At 37.4% G+C, this 25,403-nt stretch overlaps 1 protein-coding gene across 2 annotated transcripts in view; it reads left to right on the forward strand.

Moving 5' to 3' along the window:
- The window catches only part of PALMD (palmdelphin), a 53,763-nt gene that overhangs the window by 16,685 nt on the left and 11,675 nt on the right, over positions 1–25,403 (forward strand). For both annotated transcript variants that reach the window (XM_007169541.3, XM_028163323.2), the window contains exons 2-3: positions 6,742–6,822; positions 11,923–12,047. In XM_007169541.3, the coding sequence (XP_007169603.2) occupies positions 6,742–6,822; positions 11,923–12,047 (206 nt within the window). The remainder of the gene's footprint in view (positions 1–6,741; positions 6,823–11,922; positions 12,048–25,403) is intronic.

Consider the following 25,403-nt stretch of genomic DNA (forward strand, 5'->3'; position numbering starts at 1 on the left):
TAAGAAATTTTGTCAAAAGTCATACTAAAACCAAGATATACTGAATTCCCATGATCTAGGTTCCTGTGCTCCTCAGTTTCTTTACCTGCGTAAGGGGGATAAACGTGGTCCCTACTTCCTGGAGACATGGGGAAAATTAAATAAATTGATACATTTAAGTGCTCTAAGTAGTTCCTGACACATTAAAAGCTCTCAATAAATGTTAGCTATTGTTACAACCATCATAATCAGCAGCAGCAGCAGATCTTACAAAATTAAGCAAAAGAAATAGTCTTAAATGCTTTGTTTTTAATAACTGAATGCTATCTCTTAGACATTCCTTGTCTAAATACAAGACTATTTAATAATTCATTCTACAACTTTGCCAGGTATTAACCAATACATTCACCAGTCATTAAATATTCATAATTCACCTTTTTCTCTCTTCAAAATACTGGGTCATTTGCCACTTTCAGCCTTCTGATGCCTCACTTCAGAATCTTCACTTCACCCAAGATTCCAAGACTACTTGATAATATTTTTCTGTCGTGTCTATAAATTTTTCTGCTCCCTGGATGAAACCCATGGGAGTCTGAGCAGTTCTGTCTTTGGTGCTTTATATCCTCTTGGGCTTTGATTTCCCTTTAAGCATATTTGTTCTACCCTTTCCAGGATCAAGATTATTCTCCTTAATCAAAAAAAATGGAAGTAAAATAGGAGTGAAGTAGTTCTAGTTTATCTCTGACATGTTGATATTACAGTCTGTATCTCAGCAGTAGTCTTTTTGCTCTCAACATAACTTAAATATTGAATATATATATATATATTTACTTATACACGCATGCTTTTTGTGTCCTCAGTGTTTTTCACGTGCTTCACATCTTGTCACCCTGAATTTGTACCTTATTTACTTATTTGTACATATTTGTACCTATTACAAATGGGTACCACCTGTTTATCTGTATTCTTGGTTTCACAAGCTTTGGGGAAGCTCCCAGTGATATTAAACTATTTACTTTGGTTTTGTTTAGTTCTCTTTTCTTTTTACTTGAGATCATTTTTTAATTGTGTATCAATATTTCCATTCATAAATTGCCCATGCTTCATGATCTATCTTCCTTCTTAAAATGTTTGCCTCTTTTACAAGAAATTTTTAAAATAATTTTTCAAGAATTTTTTTCAAGAATTTAAAATATCTTCTTTCATTGAAATGTAGTAAACCTCTAACTATGCTCAGGATTCAATTCTAGGAGCATTGTGTTAGCACATCCCTTTCCTTCAAGGTTACCATTACATGCATTTCACCAGTTGCGTTGTTTGTGGTATTTAAATCCAAATAGTAGCTTCTATTATTGTTCTTTTGAGACCTTAAACAGTGACAATATCAGCAAAGGTAGTCAAGAAGTTACAAGATACTTCTATCAGGATGAATCTGAAACCATTTGCCTAATTGAATTCACCAAGTTCTATTACCAATAATGTGTAATTAATTCCCAAATAAATTTCCATATGGGTTCCCTTTCTCCAGTACCTCTTAAATGTAGGTGTTTCATGAAGGCTCTGTCTTTAGCTCTCCTTTACATAAATATGTCTCTTGTCATGCTCTGATGTAGTCTCCTGGCCTCAGCTATCCCTTCCAAAACTCTGGCATCTTTATCTCTAGCTCTGACTTCCCTTCTGATCTGCTCCATCCAACATTTCAACTACCTGCCAGATTACTCCACCAGGTTGTCCCAAAGACACCTCAACCTTGGTGTGAATCACCATCTTCCCTCCCAAACTCTCTTTCTTCTCCTGAATTTCCTATTTCTATTAGTGATTCTGTTCTCCTCTCAGTTTACCTGGATATAAAATCCTTATACCCCATTTGACCTCTTCCTCTCCTGCATCCATATGTCATCAGTTGCCAAGTCCTGCTAATTTTAACTCCTTGGTATCTCTGACATCCACACCCTCTGTTACCTCTTGTTCAAGCTCTCTTGATCTTATGTATGAGTTGTAGCCTAAGTGATTATCCCCTTCAAGTTGTCCTCCTTCAGTATCTATAAATCAGGCTATTTTAAACTTCTTAAAACATGGTTTTAACTCTATTATTCCTCTCCCTCTGAAAACCTTTCATTGCTCCCTATCTCAGTATGTAAATAAATTCTAAAATCCTTTCCCTGCCTTTTAGTATTCTCTATTAAGGATTTATCCTCATCTCATTTTCTTATTTCATTTCCCACTACTCTCTGTACGACAACTTGGATTCCAGACTTGCTATTCCAAATAATGTCCCAATTTTCTAAAACAGGCCTTTGCTCACAATGAGCTCTAGAGTTGAATGCCCTTCCTCCCCACCCCCAGCCCTCCAGCAACTACCCAACATACTCTATTTGGATGCTACTTGAAAGCCTCTCCTAACCATATCATCTAGAAACAACCACTCCCTTTTGCCCCTCAACTCTCACAAGACCTCACTTGTGCCTTAGTAATGACATTTATCACTTTATTTCTTAGACTATAGTTCCTTGCACAAATGATTTTCCTTCTTAAAGACAATGTAACCTCCTTGGTGAAAGTATCTACTTCTGAATAATTTTCAAACAAAGCACAACTCTTAACATCACCTTAGCATAACATTTATATAGAAGTCCTTAAGTGCTGAATAAATTAAAAATTAAATAACTCAGGATCAATCCTGCCTTCTTGATAGAGTCAAGCATTTTAGAATATTAGCTAATCATTAATCAATAATATCTCTAGGGCTTCCCTGGTGGCGCAGTGGTTGAGAATCTGCCTGCCAATGCAGGGGACACGGGTTCAAGCCCTGGTCTGGGAAGATCCCACATGCCGCGGAGCAACTAGGCCCGTGAGCCACAACTACTGAGCCTGTGCGTCTGGAGCCTGTGCCCCGCAACAAGAGAGGCCGCGACAGTGAGAGGCCCGCGCACCGCGATGAAGAGTGGCCCCGCTTGCCGCAACTAGAGAAAGCCCTTGTACAGAAACGAAGACCCAACAGAGCCAAAAATAAAATAAAATAAATAAATAAAAAATGATAATAAAAATAAAGGAATTCCTTAAAAAAAAAAAAGCCAAAACATACAGCAGTGTTAATGATCCTTATCATGTTGTGCATTACATCCCTAGTACTTAAAAAAAATAAATAAATAAAATAATAATAATAATAATAATAATAATAATATCTCTAAAATACTCACACTCCTAAGTACTGTGCTTACTTTTATCAAGTATGTGATTGTAGTAATATCAATGAATCATAGCTGGTCACAATAGCTTTATAGTTGTACAAGGTTACTAAATTAATTTTCAAAACAATTAAGAGGTAGGCTTTTACAGAATTGGAATTTGTGGGTGTCCGCTGCTAAAATATTCCAAGTCAGACAGCTGAAAATCTAGGCAATTGCTCATTGAACAAAACGTCTTTACTAGTTGAACACTAAAGAAGTAAACAGGACTTCTCTGGTGGCGCAGTGGTTAAGAATCCGCCTGCCAATGCAGGGGATATGGGCTCGAGCCCTGGTCGGGGAAGATCCCACATGCCGCGGAGCAACTAAGCCCGTGCGCCACAACTACTGAGCCTGCACTCTAGAACCCGCGAGCCACAACTACTGAAGCCCGCATGCCTAGAGCCTGTGCTCCGCAACAAGAGAAGCCCGCGCACCGCAACCAAGAGTAGCCCCTGCTCGCCGCAACTAGAGAAAGCCTGCGCACAGCGACGAAGACCCAACGCAGTCAAAAATAAATAAATTTATTTTTTTAAAAAAGAAGTAAACAGAAATATATGTTATTACGAAGTGAGAGAGTGGCATGGACATATATACACTACCAAATGTAAAATAGATAGCTAGTGGGAAGCAGACACATAGCACAGGGAGATCAGCTCAGTGCTTTGTGTCCACCTAAAGGGGTGGGATAGGGAGGGTGGGAGGGAGACACAAGAGGGAGGAGATATGGGGATATATGTATATGTATGGCTGATTCACTTTGTTATAAAGCAGAAACTAACACACCACTGTAGAGCAATTATACTCCAATAAAGATGTTAAAAAAAAAAGAAATATATGTTATTCATAATGGTTAACATTAATAAATATCTGATGTGCTGGATTATGACAGGTGTATAGAGAGATGCTCAAGCTTCTGGGGAAATTCTGGGAAGCAGATGGCATTTCACATCCATTTATTCCATGATAATTGGGAAGGAAGTAGCTGGCTATGATAACTTTCGGTATACTAGCAATAGAACTACATGTAAAACATAATTTATTCTGCCATAACAAAACTAAATTGTTGCCATATATTTTTCAGTAATGCTTATAGATCTTTATGAAATTTGGCAAAAGGATAATAACTTGCTGCTGATGAATATCTTATGAGGAAAAGTACTCCTATCTTAAAATAGAGTCATGCCCATAACATTATAAAATTACCTTCTTAACTACCTAGACTGATATGAGAAAGGCATCACATTACCTCTGAGTGACAAAACATTGGTATTCCTTAGCAACCCTTCGATAAGCATCGTGTTGCCAAAACACTTAGACGCCCTGCCTCTACCCACAGCTTTCATTAACTTATTACTAACCTCAGGATGAAACAAACAACCCAAACTGGTTACCGGCAGTGGTGGGGAAGCGTTGCTGGGTTCAGCAGTCACGGTCACACGTACATAACGCGCTCTTTTCTATGGGCTGTCCACGGAGAGAGGTGGGCGGTTTGCACACCAGCACGCAGGGAACTAAAAATGTGCTCCTTTCTAATGAGGGGCCCTCCTCCGGCGCTGGTTTTGCTGGCCTCCAGACCTCAGTACTTCCCAATAGACAGGGCAATGGGGAAGATGTGAGAAGCTGGACTAATTTCCCGCTCAGGGAAATGGTAGAGTGAATTGGCTAAGAGGCTGAACTCAGATTGCCTGGCTTCAAATCCTGGCTCTGCCACTTACTAGTTGTGAGAACCTGGATTGGTTAGTTAATCTCCGGAAACTTCCATTTCCTCTTCTATAAAATGAAAATACTACAATCTCTCTTTGTTATCATGACTATTAAGTGTAATATTATTATATCTGTGTTATTATGACTATTAAGTTAAATAGTGCCTGAAAAATACTTACCAAAATGTTTGGCACAATAAGTTTAAAATATTACCAATATTTGCTTGGTAACAGTTTTGAGATATAATGGAGAACTGACTCACAGAGGTCTTCATAGTTTTTATTCCTAATGACCAGATTTCATCCAAACAAACAAGTGAATCTGAATATCCATGCTTGTTGCCTAGCTCTTTTTTATTCAAAAGAGCTGTTTATGAAATTTAAAAAACAATACAGATGAGGTCATATACACTTCTTACACACAAAGAGAAACATGACATAAATTTGGACAGCAATGTATGTTCAAATGAATGCTGTTACATTCAACAAATATACCTGAACTTATACATCAAAAAGGAGATTTACCTTCAAAGGAGTCACATCAGGAAGCCATGCACTTGTTTCAATAATGCTGCCAAATATTTTTGGAATTCCTCCTTCTAAATTACCTCCTGAGCCTGCTTCAAATTCTTTTAGATGTCTTCATTGGAAACAAATGTTTACCTTTGGGAGTTTTCAATTTTGAAAGCAGATTTAAAAACAACTCATAAATAAGATGGAGGACAATGTCACCTCTGGTCAAAAAATAAGGAAATAAGGGCCTTTTTGCATGGCTTGTAAAATGTCTCAAACAACTCCAGACAGGGAATCTCTAAAACATTTCAGACCAATGGAACCATTATCAGAATTAGTGTGTTGCTTTCTGTGTGATTAACAGATTATGTGTTTATTTACTTAATTGTATTAAACAAATACTTGTAGAGCACTATGTGTCAAGCACTGTTCTAGGAGCCTTTGCATATATTAGCTAATTTAATGCTCATCTTATGATGTAGATGCCCTTATTACTTCCATTTTACAGATGAGGTAATGAGGCACCAAGTTAAGGATTTGGTCCCAGGACACACAGCTAGTTAATGGCAGAGCCAGAAATTGAAACCAGGCTTTCTATATAGTATACAGGCTCTATTTTCTAAAAAGTACAACTTCTGTGTATCAATAGTTATGCTATGTGGGATTTTAAGGTATTGCAATTTAAACTTGGTGAAAGATACTATACCTCTCCATGAATTTTTTTAACTTCTGCTAGAAGCCCTCTTAGTGTTAACATGCATTATCTGATCCCTTTTTTTTTCCTCTCTCTCTCTCTCTTCCCATAGCAAGGTTTACAGAAGGAAACAGTCTCACTTTCTAGTTTCCTCGCGTTCTAATGCTCTGTAGGCTATCCTGTTTTCCCACATAAGCAGATCTTTTACCCAGCAGTTTCTTCAGCCTTATGCCAGGAACAGTCTCTCTCCTCACAATGTTTCCTCATGCCTATTTCAAAACTCCCTCCTATTTCAAAATTCACATTTTCCATTGCATCTCTAAGTAGCTCAATCTTGTTAGACTTAATGCGGAAGATAGAAAAGATGAGGGGGGAAGGAAAGACATTAAAATATTTTTAAATTCTCTTTGAAAAAGCACCTTATATCATTTTCCATCAGTAAAATGCTTTGAATGTCTCACTTTGCTCTCCTTTGCCTTGAAATAGGAGTTTCCAAAGCAGCTTCATACCAATGCCAAGAGCATACCACTGGCCAGCCATTCGATAATGACAGCATCCCCAAGGAAACATACTTAAGCAGATTGAAAAAAAATAGATTATGTTGGAACACTTTTTATTGCAGGATAAAAGAAAAATACAGGAAGAAATCTCACAGAAGCGTTTGAAAATAGAGGAAGAAAAACTAAAGCACCAGCATTTGAAGGTAACTTATGACTTTAATTTCATTTCAATGATTTTGCATTCAAATATTCTAATTGCACTCAAATTTCAGTAGTAAAGATGCTTTAGGAAGGAAAAAAATTCCAACAGTTATACTAACACCCTAATAACCATAAGGGAAGCCAATAAGCTAGTAATATTTGCATATGAGACTAATACCTCCTGGCAAACATGTGGAAAATTGAAAACATGGTTTTATTACTTTTACCCTTTATTACTGAATTTCCTCACTTTCTTGGGTAACCTTGAGAATTCAGTCTCAATAGTTTGGCCCTGAATACAGTCTTGCTTAACATCCCTCAGGAGTGGATCCAGCTGGGAAGTCCCTTTTGAAATCAATGAAAAGCCAGCCCTTACCCAGGGTGTGCAAAGCAGACAGTGTCTGGCCTGCTCAAGGATGCTCGTATTTAAAAGCTCAGTGCAATGAATTCAATGCTGTTTGAGTGTGGTTCAAGGTTCTGTTTTATTTTGTTTTGACAGAACATGAGATCATAACCAAAAATAAACCTCCATTTTTAAAATCAGACTTTACATCTTTCATGGGTGTGGTCATTTTGTAATTTAAGCACATTGAGTCTCACATTTTATTATGTAGCTTAGTCATAGGGTGCAACCAAATGACAAACAGGAGCTCCTTGTGAACAGGCCCAAGCAGGAAACTACTTACCTGGCAGGGCTTTTATCGATAGATGTAATAAATCCCTCAGTGAAACAATGCTGCACACTCGTGGGGTCTACAATCTTTTGGTAAACTTGCCGAATTCAGCTAAATCCATCTTTCTGTTGGATCAAGTAACCACCTCTTGAGAGAAAAAAGACACAGTTTAGGATTCCAATTAGCCTCAGTTCTCTGGATTCTGTTTGCTTCTTTGCTCCTATACAAATTGACATTTCCAATGTTTGATGAATAATTTCAATGTGTAGTCAGTCTGCTATCCTTACAGTTTGTCACATTGAATTTACGTGAGTAGGAGACATAGCCAAGAAATGCAGTGTGTACTCCCAGAAAAATCAATGAAATAACAAATTTTACCAAGTCATTTTGATACAAGTCAAATGAAGTCAAAAGCAAGTCTACAACAATTTTTGAGATACGCAATTTCTAACTCCAAAATCATTCTCTCTCTCTCTCTCTCTCTCTCTCTCTCTTTCACACACAAACATACACACACACATACAATTTGGATCTCACAGTGAACTAATTACTGCTTCTGAGTAATTGCCATCCTTGCAGAATGAGTAGCCAAACAACATTAGAGTTCACAGTAGGAGAAAAGTTTTATATATCCTCTCTGTTCATTCTAGGAAGTAAGTTTCACACAGGAAAATTCTAACACACTGAGAGGTCCATTTCTGAGGTGACACCTCATTTCAGTACTTAACAAAAACAGTCCGAAAAGTAATATATACTGTTCCCTAGAGGTTTGCTTTCTGGAACCCAGAAGACCTCTTCTAATCCAATCCAATCAAAGCATGTATCATGCTTTGGACTGCAGCACACAGTTGTGCAGATGGTTTACTGCGTAAAGTTACCTGAGAGAGCGGGGTGCTGAAATCCTGCCCATACTCCCTTGGAACCGTGCGCTCTGGCACAGGGCTGCTTCTGTCTGGAGGACAAAGTTTCTTTCTCTCTGCACAAAAGTGCTGTCCACCTTCCCAAGCTGTGCACTGACCTGAAGGAGTAGGAGTGGGGAACTGTACCTTTTCCTAATTTACATATTAATGCCTTAGAGACTAGCAGTGGCCTTGAGAGTTGTAGCCCTTCTGCTTGCAACCTAGTGGGAAATTCAAGGTTAAGTAAATAATTAGTACAAGTTAAAGGATGATTTTTTTAAATTTAAGCATAAGTGTAAGCATTAATAATTCTTTAATCTGGGGTGGTCAAAAAAGGTTCTGTTAAAGGTGTGGGATTTAACCTGAGTCTTAACTGATAAGTAGAAAGCCTTCAGTCAATAAACATTTATTAAGCACCTATTATGTGCAAGGTACTAAGCTGGACATTAAGAATATAAAATAAGTTTGATCTGTGCCCTTAAATGGTAACTGACACATAAACTTATAATGACATTTATACTGTGATGAACACTGTATTCAAGGCATCAACTGCAAAGGGAACATAGAGGAGAGAATGGCTGTTTCAGTAAGTACATTCTTCCAAGTTCTGCAGAAAATGGTTGGCTATTCCAACGGCAACTAGGCACAATTCCAAAATAGGGTTCAAAAATGTGCAGAAATGTTCTAAAAATTGATTCCAAAATATCTTCACCAAGTCAAAAAATCTCTGTTGGCTTCTGCAATTACCAGCCTTTCTTTTTATTTTCTTCTTCATCCATTTGTCTCCATTCCAGTGACTATCCTCACCACTTTCCCGATTGCAAATTATTTCATTACATGTCAATGACTCACTTTAAACAACACAAACGTAAATATTTACAAAGTGCTCCTTCTGTATAAGCAGTACACACACTTCAAAATAGTTGTGGTAACTCACTCTAATATCCTTTAGCTCTGGAACCTGACATTCATACCAATGACATCCTGGAAAGGGAGTTTCCACGGCCATTAACAGCATTCTCACATTCAAACATTCTGAGACTTGTCCACTCTTGATCTTCTTGCCTAGTACTCAACCTAGAAAACATTTCTGGAAGTCCATTTAAATCATGGTATGAAAAACTAATTTATTCTTAACGTCTCCTGTAACTTCTGTGCAGAATATAGAAGTGCTTCAGGAAAACCTTTCCCTAAAAAACTGCCAAAAGATCTACTACCTGCATGTCACTTATATTTTTATTTAGTTACTATGGCTTTTGATTCTGAATGTCATTGTTGTGAAATAGATTTTATTCTATTCCTCAATCTCATAGACTAAAGCATAAGTCTAAACTGTGACATAAAAGCAAAATAACTTTGTGGTTACCACAATATGTGATTATACCATATCATTCTGATTGCACATCCAAATTATATATTTTATATTTAGAGGCAAAAAGTTCTCTGCCAGAGTTAAATGACAATTCCTGAACTATGAACAAAGCTTATAAGGCTAAAATTAAAATTATTCTTAGTCCTAACCAGACTAAGAACCAAGAATGAAGCCCCAAGATAACTTAATTATGTCACAGGAGGCATTCTCCACCCTCTACAACTCAGCATCATAAGACCATCCCATCTGAGTGTTTCTTACAGTGATATGGATGTAATTGACTGAAACTATCCTTGTAGGTGGTTTGTAAGAACTGTAATTTACTTTGATGGATGTCATCTATATTCTTTACTGTGCGTTAGATATCATCATATTCCATCAAATAAAAATAAACTAAAATCAAGGTAAATTCTTAAATGCTGATATATTGAGATTTTCTTGGCATATTATCAGGAAATAAATCTTGACCTTTATTAATAATATTTACTGTGTCTGTGGGAACACATTTTTACAAACAACTAAACAGCTATAATTAAGGGAAAAGATAACATTGTGGGAAGGAATCTGGCTACAAACTGGAATAATACAAACTGCTTTTATGGGGTGTGTTGTCCACATGCAATTTCTTGAAACTCTGAAAAAAACCAACACAAATATGATGATCTGGGTTGAGATAATTACTGACTTAATCTAGTGGTTTTCAAACTGTGTCCTGTGCATCTGTAGGCTTCCAGGCCCCCTCATTGCTTCAACTAGAGCAGGCCACATTTCATCTCTTCTACAAGTTATAATTCCAAATAACATTTATTTGTAATCAGTGTAATATTTTTAATGATTTGAAAAAAAATTGCCTTAGTTAAAATAAACTTCCTTTGGTAATTATCTAGCCCAATCAACCTTATTTAAATTTATTTTAAATTCAGAGGTATTTACATTCCAGTTGTATTAATTCTGTTTTTTAAAAAAAGCATGTTTTTAAAAAAGACAAATATTCCTCTTACTTGCTTTCATTCTAATCATGGTGTTAGAGAGAGAAGTGTCAAAAAAATAAGGAAAATTCCCATTCTTCTCTCCTCACCACTTTAGAAACAGTAAATTCCCAGGGAATAATTATTGAACAAATAATTTACAAAGGTAGATAGATATATAGTGACAGTACTTTTCTTCAGGAAGAAAAGAAGAAACTCAAACACTTTGAAAATAATATCTAACAGTTTTCCCTTGAGACACGGACAGGATGCTAGCTAAAGCCCCCTGAAATTTACAGGTCTTCTTCATTTGCTTTGTCTTCTTAGGCTCAAGTCCAGGAATGTAATTCTTTCATGCAAATTCGAGGGGATTTTTTTTCCACCTGATGAAACATAAATCTTTTTTGTTTTATTAAAGTTGACAAAAATTCAACTCACAAATATTTAGACAGATTGGTGAATTTTATGTATCATATGATTGGGACGAGTAGGGAGCTGAACATAAAGGATATCTAGAACCAAGGAGGCTCTCAGAAGAAAGAAGGAGTACTGGGTAGGCAAAACAATAACTGTCAACCACAGAGCCTAAGACTGTCATTGAATTAGTTTAAGATACAATAGCAATCTCTTGTTTTGCCCACCATTCCAATTAATCCCACAAAAGATTTTTTTTTTTGGAGGGGTCACTACATACTGTCACTGGGATGAATAGCAGATGGCTTCAAGGAGCTTGTTACTTTGACACAAGATATACACCCATCAACCCAACAAATCATAGTAAGGCATCATCATGATGAGGTCCCTACATGACTGTTAAAAATACAGTAAACATACAGTATAGGTAAACATACACTGCTGTGTGATTCTGAAGAAGGAGAGTTCCCTGGGGGTGAAGTGAGGCTGGGGGGGTGGGGGAAGATGCAGAGGTAGGACAGAGATCTTCATAGAGAAGGAGGACCTGAACTAGACCTTAGGATATACATAGGATTCAGATACATAAACCCTGGCTTTAGAAGGGGGTCAAGAAGGGTGCAAAGTAGGAAACTATCACATTTATTCAGGCAAGACAGTGAGAGAAAACAATTTCTCTTTAATATTTCCACTATTGAAATTAATAAGATTTGAAAGCATTCAGATTTTGGAATTTTCGATTGATATAAGAACATATATTTATGTTTCCTGATATCAGAAAAAGGCCTTGAGGGAGAAATGGCTTCTAGATGGAATCAGCAGTGGAAAAGAACAGGAAGAGATGAAGAAACAAAATCAACAAGACCAGCACCAGATCCAGGTTCTAGAACAAAGTATCCTCAGGTATGGCCCTCTCTGAGATACTCCACAACTACCTTTATTTTGACTTTGTCCCATGTTGAATGTATAAAAGCCATTCTCCTTTTTAGGGGCACAATCAGATCTTCCATTTGGATTTCTAAGACTAAGAAAACACACCAGAAAGCAACAACAGAAATTTTGCTGTAAAGGTCCCCAAAACATAGCAACACGAGACTCATTTTTAAAATACATATGGATGACTTACCCATAGCTCTCTGAGCCCATTTCCTCATCTACAAAATGGTAGTAACATTATCTATCTTTCAGAGTTGTTGAACAGATTAATAAATCCATGTGCTAAACTACTAGCACCTACGTGGCATTTGGCAAAAGATCAAAAGCAGTTCTTCACTGCCTCAACCCACTCTCTCATCTTAGGACAGGTGACAGTTATAAGGGTGTGTGCGGACTCTCCCCCCATCACACCTCTTCCCAGGCCCTCCCTAGCCTCAGCCATGATATTTTGGAAGAGAAGACACTATAGGACTACTTCACTAACATTTTCTCTCTTCTACTTCTCTGATTGGTCACAGGGGTTGACTTCACTTCTCAGTGTCCTTTCCTGACCATCATACACAATTAGTACAGACTCAGCAACTTCGGATATAGCAAGTAAAGTTTTTTAATTGCCTTGGCTTAAAATGAGGTGTTGGACCTGAAAAAAATTGGAAAGCTCAAATATAAGATGGGATTATTAATATTATCACAAAGTATAGATAGCACAGAAGAAAAAGATGTGAGAAATGTCAGAATCATTTTCTAGCCCACACATGGAAAAAAGATGGAATTTTTTGTGGTATAATAATGACAATAATTTAAAGCCTACACATCTTTGAAACTTAGGTAACTTTCAAAGCCTCACTCACTGCAAATTTGTTATCTTTTGTGAGGACCATAGGAAAGACCAGGAAGATAAAAATATCCAGTAGCTGTGCTATGACCACATTTTGTCCATACTCACCACACTATGTAAACAGATTGCATTAGGCCTTAAATTGACAACATGGAAAAAAAAAAAAAAACTTTCTTTTTTCAACTGATTTTTATTTTACTAGCTTAATTTCATACACTTGTATATTTAATAGCTAAAATCATTGACTGCTCATTCTTATTTAGATGTTTTTAATTAACAATTCTTTTAAAGTTATATTTTATAATTGAAATGTTTATATTTATAAACTCCTCAGTTGTTTGTTCAAAGATATGAACTGCTGCTGAATGGCAGATAGTAAATACTTTTAAAATAACTCAATAAATCAACTCTACAGTTTGGAAAACTTGATTATTCGTAAGGCATCCCTTAGCAAAAGCTTCCTAACAAAGTCTGGTTTAGTTGATGATTGCTTTCCTCACCCTTCCACACACAATCCTTATCTCTCAAGGAGCTCTGAATTTAATCCCTGTAAACCCTTGCCCTGCACAGACACCTCCTTTCTTCCCCTCAGAGCGCCTTCTTTGGAGTCTTTCCACATACTGAACACCTACGAATTTCTCTGCATCTGATGATAAATGAAGTAGCTACATATACTCAAAGTCCATTAACGAGTCTGGGCTGCTTTCTGAGTAATCCAAGAGAATTTACTAGGACTCTACTGATTGCTTTCAGGCCTTGCCTGAATGCTCTGAGAATCACATAAGCTTCTAGTAGTTTTGGTAGTGGCTTGCCTAGTTAGAGCTCCTATGTGACGAAAGAGAGAGAAAAAGAGGGAGGGAGGGAGGAAGGAAGGGAGGGAGGAAGGAAGGAAGGGACGAAGGGAGGAAGAAAGAAGAACAAAAACAAGGGAGAGAAAGAAGAGAAGTAGGAGGAAGAGGAGGAAACCTATTTGCTGAGTCGTATTATGTACCAGGCACTTTGCATATATCATCCCATTTAATCTTCATAACCCTATAAGGCAGGTGTTACGATCTTCACTTTTTGCAGAGAGATTAAAGAACTCACACTGTTAGGAAGTGGCAGATCAGAGACTACTTAATTTGACTATCCAATGCTGCCTATAAAATAATGGCACACAGCAACCTCTGTGGACTGAAAAGTCATTATCTTGTAAGAAGTCTTTGAAGCATGTTCTGTCCCTTGGTTCTGCTTTCTCCAAACAGCCTTTACCACAATCAGGATCTTCTTCCACGTCCAATTAATGTCTTTGTTAAACTACCAATTAAATGTCTATTCATTACCCAATATCTGGCATCTCACTGCGACTTTAGTTTAGATCTTTAGGATGTCATTAACCCATCAGTGCTCCTTTATTAACACCAAACGATTTTAATCCCCAAATATAAATAATAATAACAGTAATGGTTCATTTTTAAATGGCCTTGTGCAATTTACAAAGCACTTGCACTTCCATTAAGTCATTTATTACTCACAGCAATCCTAGAAAGAAAGCATCAACACCTCCATTTCATAGATGAAGAAATACGCTCAAAGAGGATAAGGGACTTCATTAAGATCACAGAGCCAGTAAAGGATAGATTTGGGTCTCAAAGTGAGTCAAATTCAGTGCTCTCCAGCTGTAAAATTAATAGAGAGCTATAGGTGTAAATGCTCTGGAAGTAGTAAAATACCTGACACCTAACAGCAAACTGCATTGTTTAAGGAGTAGTCCTAAAAAGATGTATTTGCAAAGAGCTAGTAAAGAATTTGCACCATCACGACCCATAAAGGCACGTTTATCTCCTTAAAAATGTGCAGGGAACAGAACATTCTAAAGCAACCTACGGAGACAAAAAATAACTGTGCATTGTCAGTATTCAGCAGCCTCCACTGCTGCCTAGCATTATAGAAATCACGTTGCCAAAGCAGCTTTACCTGATAACTGAACATTTTTTCCTCAGGTATTTCTAAAGCTGCTAAATAATCAGGTACATGTTTTTAAATTCATTCTTTTTCAGAAACAACTACCCACAGTGCTTAAGAGGCTTTTATTACCAGCTAAATACAGTGCATTTTCCTGTAAGCTCTGAATGGCAACCAAGCCAACTGATGAGGCTGAAGTAGGCAGAGCCATCCTCCTTCCCTAAGCAGAGAAAGTATCCCAATCCCTGAATGTGATTTATCACCCGACTTCGGTGCCTGCTCAGGGGTAACATTTGCCATCTGCCAGGCCTCTCAGCTACAGGATAAGATTTTAATACGCACATCAAAATAGAAATGTTGCTGTTACCTCAGAGTCTGTAGCAAGGCCAGACTGCCCATGAAGTTTGCACTCCTTTTACTTCCACGGTTTCACGCGATGAACTGAGAGAGCGTGGTCTTTGGCATTCAAATTCCTGTTCTGCCGACCATAGTTCATAAGCCTGGCCGTGTTCTTTCATCTCTTTGGGCCTCAATTTCCTTGTCTGTAATAGTGGACCATCATAAGCCACTTCACGGGACTGGGATGAGTGAAACAACTTCACGAGTGCCTGACACATGGTAGGTGTTCAAAAAACATTAGATACTCTTTCTTATAAGGAATCAAAAATAATTAAAAGAAGGACACTGCCTAGAGCTTTATCTGGAGATTTTCATCTTTTGGCTAAGATCTCTCATTCCTTTATGCTAGTACAAAGAATCTTTTTCTTTGAGTAATCTGAGGTTATCCCCCAACTAAGATTCTTTCCATAGGGAAAATAATTGATGGATTTTCTTTATGGTTTGAAGACTAAAATGTTAATAATATCAGTTAATTTTTACAGAGCGTTTGTGGTAGACCAGGCACTGTACTAAGCACTTCATATATATTATTTCGTGAATTCTCACAGCCATCTTATGAGGGAGATAACATTTAACAGGTGAGAAAACTGACATTTATAGAGGCTAATTTGCCCCATGTCACACAGCTAAATAATTAAGAGCCAGAATTTAAAATCGAATTAAAAGTCCTAATCATAAAAATAAATTGTGTCTTGGATCCATAGCAAAATTTTACAAAAGTTAAATCCTAAAAAAGCTATCCTCTACAGCATTTTTAATTTCCAATCCATGCTATCATTTCACTCTTATATGCATCCTTTTATAGAGACATTCATATGACTCTTTATCATATTAAAAACACTCAGAGGTTCCCTGACTCACACATAACCTTTAAGTAAAGTATGTCTTCATATCTATCCTCTCATTTTTCCTTTCAAAGAGAGGCAACATTTCAGAAACTAAGTGGGTTTCCATAGTTCTTGTTTCTGAGTCACACGTTAGCTCTGGAACAATATTAGTGAGCACTTTGACTTGTGCCCTGATTAATACCTTAGGAGAAAACATTCCCAGGAGGAAAACTGTATTGAACATCTTCTGAATCACTTTGCTCAAATTAGAGTTTCAATTTGCCTCCCAAATGAGCCCTGCTCTTAGTGTGACCACTGAACCCTTTACTTCCTGATTGTAGGCGCAGGTGCAAATCCAGCACTGACTTCTCAATCCAAATATCCATGTGCACAGATTTATAGGCTGAATTAGAAATCCTGTTCTATCACTTCTGCTGCTTTCCTCCATCCAATACCTACACCCAAAAGACACCCCAAGCACCCTAAGACGTGTCCAAGGGAGCTATGTCATTCACTTGCTAGGTTCCTCTTTGCTATCTAGCTACCCTGCAGTTCTCCATGACTCCCTCTGCCAAACTGCCTTGCATCAAGCTCCCTTCCAGATACTTGCTACTTTCTGTACTGTGTCCAAAGACCTCTGACTTCAATTGGAGCACACAGAGTGCCTGGAAGAAATGTCATAAGCATAAAATGCAAAAGGTTAACTGCCAAGGAGAATGATGCAAATACACTGCATTCCCTTTGAGAAGGATTATCTACTTCTGATTAAATGTTCCCTAGTAAGAATGTTTTTTAATATTCCAAAGTACCCTTCTGACCTTCTGCCTTTCTTTAATGCACTTTCATTCGTCTCCAAATAGGCAGAAACTGCCTTCCACGTATCATACTCATGGGAAGGTGCATGTGAAGCTTGGATTTCTATGTGATTGTATGTCATGAGAAAAGCTGGGTAGTGGGCTGTTATAGCAGCTATAGCTAACTCACATCACTTAAGGGAAATCTCTCCACAAGTGGAGATGGACAACTAGAAAATGCACCCTGCTCAACAGCGTGTAGAGCAATAAACTACTCAGTTAACTCAAAAGATAGCAGGCAAGATTCAATTTCAAAAAGGAACCCGAAGTACTGATGTAGAAATATAAAGCTTAAATGACTTTGCTGCTGGTTATGGTTTATCAAAGTTTAGCTCATTAATATTTCTATCCAAGTTTAACTGCTACCTAATGTTCTTATCTACCTGTACAAGCCAATTGTACCTTAGTGAAAATAATGTCTCATCAAACACAGTGGCACATGCTGCATGGAAAGTATCACAGGCTAAATGTTTCTGTCTTCCTGCTCTGACCCAACCAGCCACATCTAACATCACACTGCATGGAGATAGACAAGCTGCTCTTCTGTGACAACATAAGAGAAGATAAAGGGAAAAAAGGCAAAAAGGGAGAAAAAAACCCCACCATTTGTTTCTTCTTAAATTTGCTGTTGCCTAGAAACACACAAGAAATTATTCTGAGGCAATTATCTCAGTCAAAATCATTCCAAGCATGTTTTTCACTGCCCATATTTGACTAACTCATTTACCAGATTTGTAATAGTTCATCTGTGGTTATTTTTAATTTCCCAGATATTCTGATTATTTTTAATTCAGGAGCTTTTTTAATTTAACAAAAAGAGCTAAGTTAACCAAATCTTCAGCATAAAAAAAGGGGGAAAAATCTATCTCCCCCCACAAAAAAAATGCAATTCCTAGCACATAGTAGGAGTATCTATGACTACATAGCTTAATAAATGAATGAATGATGGATGGATGGATGGATGGATGGATGGATGGATTGACTTGAAAATACCACATATTTAAGGAGACCAGATGAAGATTAGACAGTGATTTGAATGTTAATAAACTACAAAGGAATGTCTTGAAATTTTTTAAAAAATAAAAAATAAACACCCAACTATCTTGAGTCAAGGGCAAAGTTACATGGCTATAGTGCCCCTGGTTTTTGAGGCAATTGTTGATAGCATGTTTTACCATCTCATCATTTTACTTTCTCACTTTCCCCCTTCTTCATATGCTCTTTTTATTTCCTTATCCCTGCCTTCCAGCATTCTCTCTTGCTCATACCTGCCAATCTTGTTTATATGTTAGTAGAAATAAGGATTAAATGGTTACCTAGAATAAACACTCCCCCACCACAATGGTAAGCTGAAAGGTAGATTAGAATAACCTCTGAGAGTCCTCTCCTCACCCGACTGCAATTCAGTAACAACAGCTATCCTTTACAGAGTACATATTATGTACTAAACATTATTTTGAGAATGACAGTTCTCTGAGCAGAGTCTAATTAGCCTTGTTTTACACATACAGACACTAAAGCACAGAAGGCTATGAACCTTGTAACAACTGACCTATAAGTCACACACAGATCTTTCTGACTCCAGACCCTTTCCATCATGCTTCACTCTGCTTATTCTTGATTCATTTCAATGAACATTTATTAAGAACCCGCCACATATAAGTCTTTGTTCTTCTAGAGGAGATTTAAGAATCATAAACTCCTCAAAGCAAATTTTTATTTGTTTACCTCTCTTTACATCCTTTAACTTTTCAATGTACTTTTACATTAAATATCTCATTCAAAACAATATTCGGTAACTTGAAACACAAGTTTAAGGCCGTTAACAGGGATGTCATAGACCTTTGGCTGTATTGGCATGAGTAAAGAAGGAAAAAAGGAACAACTGAACAATCCAGAAAGTGGGAGGAGAGTTCGTTTCAGTGATCCATCTTCCAGGTGGCGGTCACGTTCAAAAGCAGAGACTCATTGTGTTAGACAAAGAGTCTGTGCTGCCATAAGGCCTAGGCTTCCCCATTCCCCAGGAGAGTCCCCAGAGACTAAATTTATAGCTCAGAAAACTTCCACACCACCCCCTTGCAATGCATCTTTTGTCTGACATAAAGCAAATGTCACTTAGTTCATTTAGACCACCCCAGGCTAACTGGTCTTTGTTGGTTATTCTGTGTTATACTGAGGTTGGAATTTATATTTTTGGTGTTCAAATAATAAGAGTCCTGTTCTTGGCATCAAATACGAACAATTAACACTAGGCGCAAAGTCAAAATGAAGTGGATAGAAAGTAGAAAATGTAGTGGCTGCTCTATAATACTGTTAGAGATAAATGTTAACGGTTACAAGACACTAAGCCAGTAATTATTTCTGAATGGAGAGAGTCACTGGCTGTATACATCACTGAATATCTTTTGTCATTTCATAATATAGTTACAAGTAGTATAATCACTAAAAATAGTTTTCCCCTACAACTTATTTTTTTTTAAGAAAAAACAGCTTTCCAAAATCATGGATAAGCATATCTGCAGTTAACTTGACATGACCTGGCTATGACAGTATTTGAAGGTCACTGGCAGAACATCTGAGAAGCCCATAACTAACCAATTTGCCATATCACCCCAACCTCCCAGGTGTACGTTTATTTGTGTTCATTTGAAAATTACATTTGTAACTTGCACATAAAAATAGCTTATTCTCTGAAAACCGGTTTGGATTCTTGTTTTTCATGGCAAATGCATACCTTAATTTACAAAATATTATTCTGAATGAGAGGGTTTGGTTTTCTACTAAATCAATCTCTTGAATGCCTACCAGGCAGTTTCAAATCATGATAGTATTGTCTGCCCATAAGATAATTGTTAATATTTACAGTTATATTAGGAGATGAGATTCACCTCTGTAAAATCTGCTCACATGTAACTATAAATTATTCAGCTTTTCTAAACATCTGCTCTGTTCCAAATTATCAGAGCAAACTGACACTTGTTTCAATGTCACTGTTGGGCCAGCTCTCTGCTTCTAGTTATCTTGAAGCTACTGTGCTGTATTGCTTGTCCTGTTCTTCAGTGCTCAGGGTTAGAGGCAGTAGATCTGACTCAGGGCAAACTTAGTGTTTGCTGTATGCCAAATGCCCTTTAATTCTCTGGCAGGCTTACCCATGGCATGTGATTGTTTGCACTGGTGGGTTAGAGCTTTCTTATTATACATGCTCTTCGGCAAGGGCCAATTGAAAGGCAATTCTTGTCCCATGTCCACTCATAGGAGCATTCTTCATCTTTTTTGATATACTTTTTTTTCAGTTTGGTGAAAAAATGTGCCTGACATGTAGTAGGTGCTTAATAAAAGTTTGTTAAATGTTTGATGAAAGTTATTGGACCCCAAATTTAAAAATAAAATAAAACAGCCTGCCTTCTACCTGATTACATACTCCCAATTTTATTTGGAAAATATAGTTTGACATTCCCATTGGCCACACTATCTGTAAAGATAAAATATCTATAACCTCTGACCCATTAGTAATAATGTATCTGCCCATTACATGTGATCAACACACAACAGTCAAGGTTACTTGATTAAAGTCATCAACTATGTGTATTCAATAGTATCCATTGCAATTTCAGAGCAAAGTTTTTAGATGAGTTATGATTAAAAAATAAAATGACTCCCTTTTTTTCATTGCAAACCTTAGCCATTCAATATTAACTAGCTAATGTCAACACAAACCATGTCAGATTTGATATATCATTTAGAAACATGTAAATTCTTTAACCACTAGGAGCAAACACTGATTTATTATTCTATTGTTACTGGTGAACTGCCTGAAATGCAAGATACTAATGATTAATTCTGCAAATCAACAAAAAAAATTATGAAAATATTTCATAAAATTTGTCACACCAAGATTCATCCTCCATAAGGTTATGCAATAATTAACATACTGGTTTTTTTGCTTTAAAAGCCTCCAGAAGAACAGTGGCTTAAACAAGATTAGAAAGGTTCATTTTCCTCCTACACATAACAATCCTAGCTGGGAGAAATTCAAGGGAGGGGAGCAGTGACATTACATGAGATGATCAAGAGACCCTGTTTCTTTCTGTGTTACTGCTTTGCTACCCGCTAAGGGATGCCCTTGGTTGTAAGGTTACAGGCAGCTGACCATCACCACATCTGCATTTCAGCTTAGGAAGGGGAAGATAAATGGAGGGCAAACAGCTCTACTTTAAGGCTATGACCTGAAAATTGCATAGGTCACGCTTGCTAATATCCCATTGGCCTGAATTTAGTCACATGACATCATTTCAATGCAAATAAGACTGGGAAACGTAGTCTGTAGCAGGGCAGCAGGGAGACACATAGAACTCAGGGAGTTCTCTTACTAAAAAGAACAGGAGGAATGGATTTGGGGAGAAATCAGTGGGTTGTCAAAGCAAACTAGCATGTTCTTTCTTTAATTAAATAGACATTGTTTACTAAATTGCATTTATTAAATAGACACCATCCCCATAAATGTTATGAAAATTCTAATAATGCTGGAGCACTGCTTTTTGTGTTCTGTCTAGAACAGTATTTTCAAGGACAGGTATTTTTTGTTTTTTTTTTTTTTTTGGAGTGGAGCACATTTATTTTATTTTATTTTATTTTGGGGGGGGCTGTTATACATGTTTATTATCTTTTTTTTTAACCTCTTTATTGGAGTATAATTGCTCCACAATGGTGTGTTAGTTTCTGCTTTATAACAAAGTGAATCAGCCATACATACACATATATCCCCACATCTCCTCCCTCCTGAGTCTCCCTCCCATCCTCCCCATCCCACCCCTCTAGGTGGCAGGTGTGTTTCTGATGCTATATTAGCACCATGCCTGCTCTAAAGTCATTGATATCAAGGTTGAAGATCAAATCCAAAAATGGACCTGGTAGGATTTCTCTTTCACTGGGTCAGAGAGGGCCCTCCTCTCCCTAGAAAACTGAGGAAGAGAAAGGAGTAACTAATCATTATTTAGGAATTCCTCTATGTCAAGCCCTGTGCTAGAGACTTACAAACATTATCTCATTTACCTCCTTAAAACAACCCTTTGTGAATATTATTCCTCAAATGAGAAAACTGAAGCTTGGAGGGGGTCAATAATTATGCCAAGTGAGTTAGCTTTGATATGAGCTTACTTTCTGTTTCCCTGGGTAGAGCTGGGGAAAAAAAGTGGACCTCCTCCCACCAAAAAACCTCACAAAACATAGGTAAACCACCAGCCACATCCTGTTCTCCCAAGATTCAGTGGGGAAGAAAAGAAAGAATCTCTGGCCCAAGGGAAGAGTCAGGGATTACAACTGCTTACAACTCTATGTTGAATTCAACACCCTGTTGGAGGCAAACATATCTGAGAGCCTTTAAGTCCCAAAAAGAAACTGGGTCCTTCTTTGTCTAGCCTGGGGTGGGGTTGGAGAGGTGGTCCTAGCACTTCCATCGACTGGTCTCAGAGGTACATCAATAGTGGCACAGCCTGGGTCTAAGACCTGCTGACTCAGGCCATCCCAGAGAAGTGGCCATTTGGCGCTCTCTTTATGTAGTCCTGGCTTTTAATAAGAGAGCTTGAGTTACCGAGACATAAGTATTAATTCATCAGTACTTTCAAAGTATGTATCTAAAGCCAGTCATAAATTTAATTTCAAACATAACATTGGTGATTACATTCAAATTGTGAAGTTGTAATCAAATTGTATAACCAGCTTTATATTTAAGACCTAAAGCTTCCATTATTTTGAACAATAATCTTGTGTCCAAGCAAAGAAAATCTCTCTATAAAGTAGCACTAGGTTAGAAAACCTCAGACTCTTTTGAAAAAGACTATTCTAAGAACTCCTACCAAAAACCAAACTCAAGCAGCCAAAGAGAAAAATGACAAAGCCTGGACTTTAATCCTGGTCATACTGACTAGACCACTAAGCAGAGAAATTCTCTGCACAACAAAATCACTCTAATGAAGATCAGGAGAGAAATATTAGCTTTACAGGTAATGAGTCAGCACTGTTACATTGTGATAGACCTCAGCTAGCATTTCAATCTTCACTTTATTATCATAGAAATTTTTAAAAATCCTTTTATACTGTTGAGCAAATGAATGCTGCTTGTAAGTTCATAAGAATCCATTTTTTAAAGTTTTGTTCCCATGGTGGCTAATCAGCAAGGAGTTCAGAGCTCAGGCTCTATTGGCGGAGACTTGATTTCAAATTCCATCCTGTCACAGGCTACCTGTAAGCCTCTGGACCAGTTGTCTTTCTAGGTGCCCAGTTTGCTCACCTGTTGAAAGGAACTAATAACAGTACTCATGGGGGTTGTTGTGAGGACTAATTAGGCCAGTGCCTGGTACGGTGTAAATACGCAGTACATATTAAATGTTGTTATAATTGCTAACAAGTGAAATACTGTAAGGTAGGGCATAAACTTTTGAATTTTTTCTCTTGATTTCTCGTTTGTTTGGCGCCTAATAGCAAACTCCGTCAGGTTGTTAGTCCTTGTTAACACCACCAAAAACTGAAAGAGATAAATGGACCCTTAGCAGCAGAAAAATTGCCTTCTGAAATAACCCTTTCTTGGCGCATGCAGCGTTAATGTGCTGTCCTTTTTCTAAGACAATAACTTGCGTGTTAGAATTGGATTGGGGATATTATCTCATGATGATTAAGGAAAATTATTACTAGAACAGTGCATGAAATGAAAGCTACCTGCTTTCACCTAGGGAGCTCTTGAAAATAACCCTCTTTTTCTCCAGCAAATAAGCAAGGAGAAGAAAGATTCCAATAATGGATAGCATTACAAATCCTTTTTCATGTACTTTGCTTATCTAAATTGGCACATGATGCCTGCTCACCATCTCTCAGAAACTGAGAGAGGTACTAACTCATCCATCAGACCCCACCTAACAGCCCAGGAGGCACCAGGAAGGATATTTCTCATTCTCTGCTGCCTGTTTCTCGCCAAACTGAATCAGCATTTCTAGGAGCTTAATTCCCATTTGGGAAGGTAATACCTTCTAGAGATGGGGGTGGTAGCACTTATGGAAATTCTAACCCATCAGCTGAGAGATAAGCAGGTGAAAGTTAGAGAGTTATCCCCCAGCGACCTACCCAAAGCTTTCCAAGTAAAAAAAATTTAGTTTTACATATGCATGTATATACACATAAATTTATATTTTTATATGTAAAACTAAAATTTTATATATGCACACACAAAAATACAGACATACATATATGTGTATACATGAATGTACCTATACACACATACAGATATATAGATATATATTTCCCCAATTCTTCATTTATACTTGCTAAATTTTCTCTCCACCGGAAACCTTTGGAAAAGGATTGGATATGAGGCCCTAATTTAAGCCCTGCATTTTTTTGGTTTTGTTTTGTTTTGGGCTGCACCACACGGCTTGTGGGATCTTAGTTCCCCAACCAGGTATTGAACCTGGGCCCTCAGCAGTGAGAGCACGGAGTCTTAACCACTGGACCGCCAGGGAATTCCCTGCATTTTTGGAGCTTCAAATCAGGGTTAAGTATACTCTCAATTATGAATGGTCACTGAGCCAGGAAATACATATATATTTATATATATAGAGAGAGAGATTTGAAAATCAAGTGAACCCGAACGATAATTTTAAATAAAAATAGGATGATCAAATTCTATTCAAAAAATAATAAGTTTGGATTCTATATTACAGCTAAATGGAAGAGAGAAATAATGAGGAAAAAGTAAAAATATACCAGAGGTAGATATTTCAAAATCCCTTGTAAAGCATGTATCAAGCACCTATACTACACCAGGCACTGTATTAGGTGCCCAGTGTTTCTCCACTTCAGCACTATTGACTATTTGAACCAGATAAGTCTTTGTTGTGGGGGACTGTGCCGTGCATTTAGAATGTTTAGCAGCATCCCCAGCCTCTACCCACTAGATGCCAGTAGCACTTCTCAAGCTGTGACAACCAAAAATGTGTCCAGACATTGCCAAATGACCTCAGAGAGGAAACTGCCATCAGTTGAGACCCACTGTACTAATTATACAAAGATAGCACCTACCTACCAGTTGTAATTTTTGTTTTATGTTCCTTAAGAATCCTCATTCCTCAAAAACTTGGTACATCATCTGGTGTAGAGGTTGTGAGACCTCTTCTTCTACTGCTGAGCTACCACAGTGCCTGCCCCTCTGAGTTCTGGTCTTCTGAGGGGGTAGACTAGAGAGAAGCCGGTTCCTTATCTTCAATTACTATTTCCTAGGTCTCCCATTACTTCCACTGACATTCTAATCTTTTAGAAAGCTTTGTCAGACAAAAAAGTCTAACATTTTTCTCTTAATAATATTTATGTTATCCACAAATAATATACAGAAGTATCAAATCAACATATAAAAATAGCATATTGAAGTGAGAATTTTAAGAAATGCTCTATATCAGTAAGCATCTCCTGGCAG

Source organism: Balaenoptera acutorostrata, chromosome 1 (assembly GCF_949987535.1).
Source record: "Balaenoptera acutorostrata chromosome 1, mBalAcu1.1, whole genome shotgun sequence".
Classification (NCBI taxonomy): Eukaryota; Metazoa; Chordata; class Mammalia; order Artiodactyla; family Balaenopteridae; genus Balaenoptera; species Balaenoptera acutorostrata.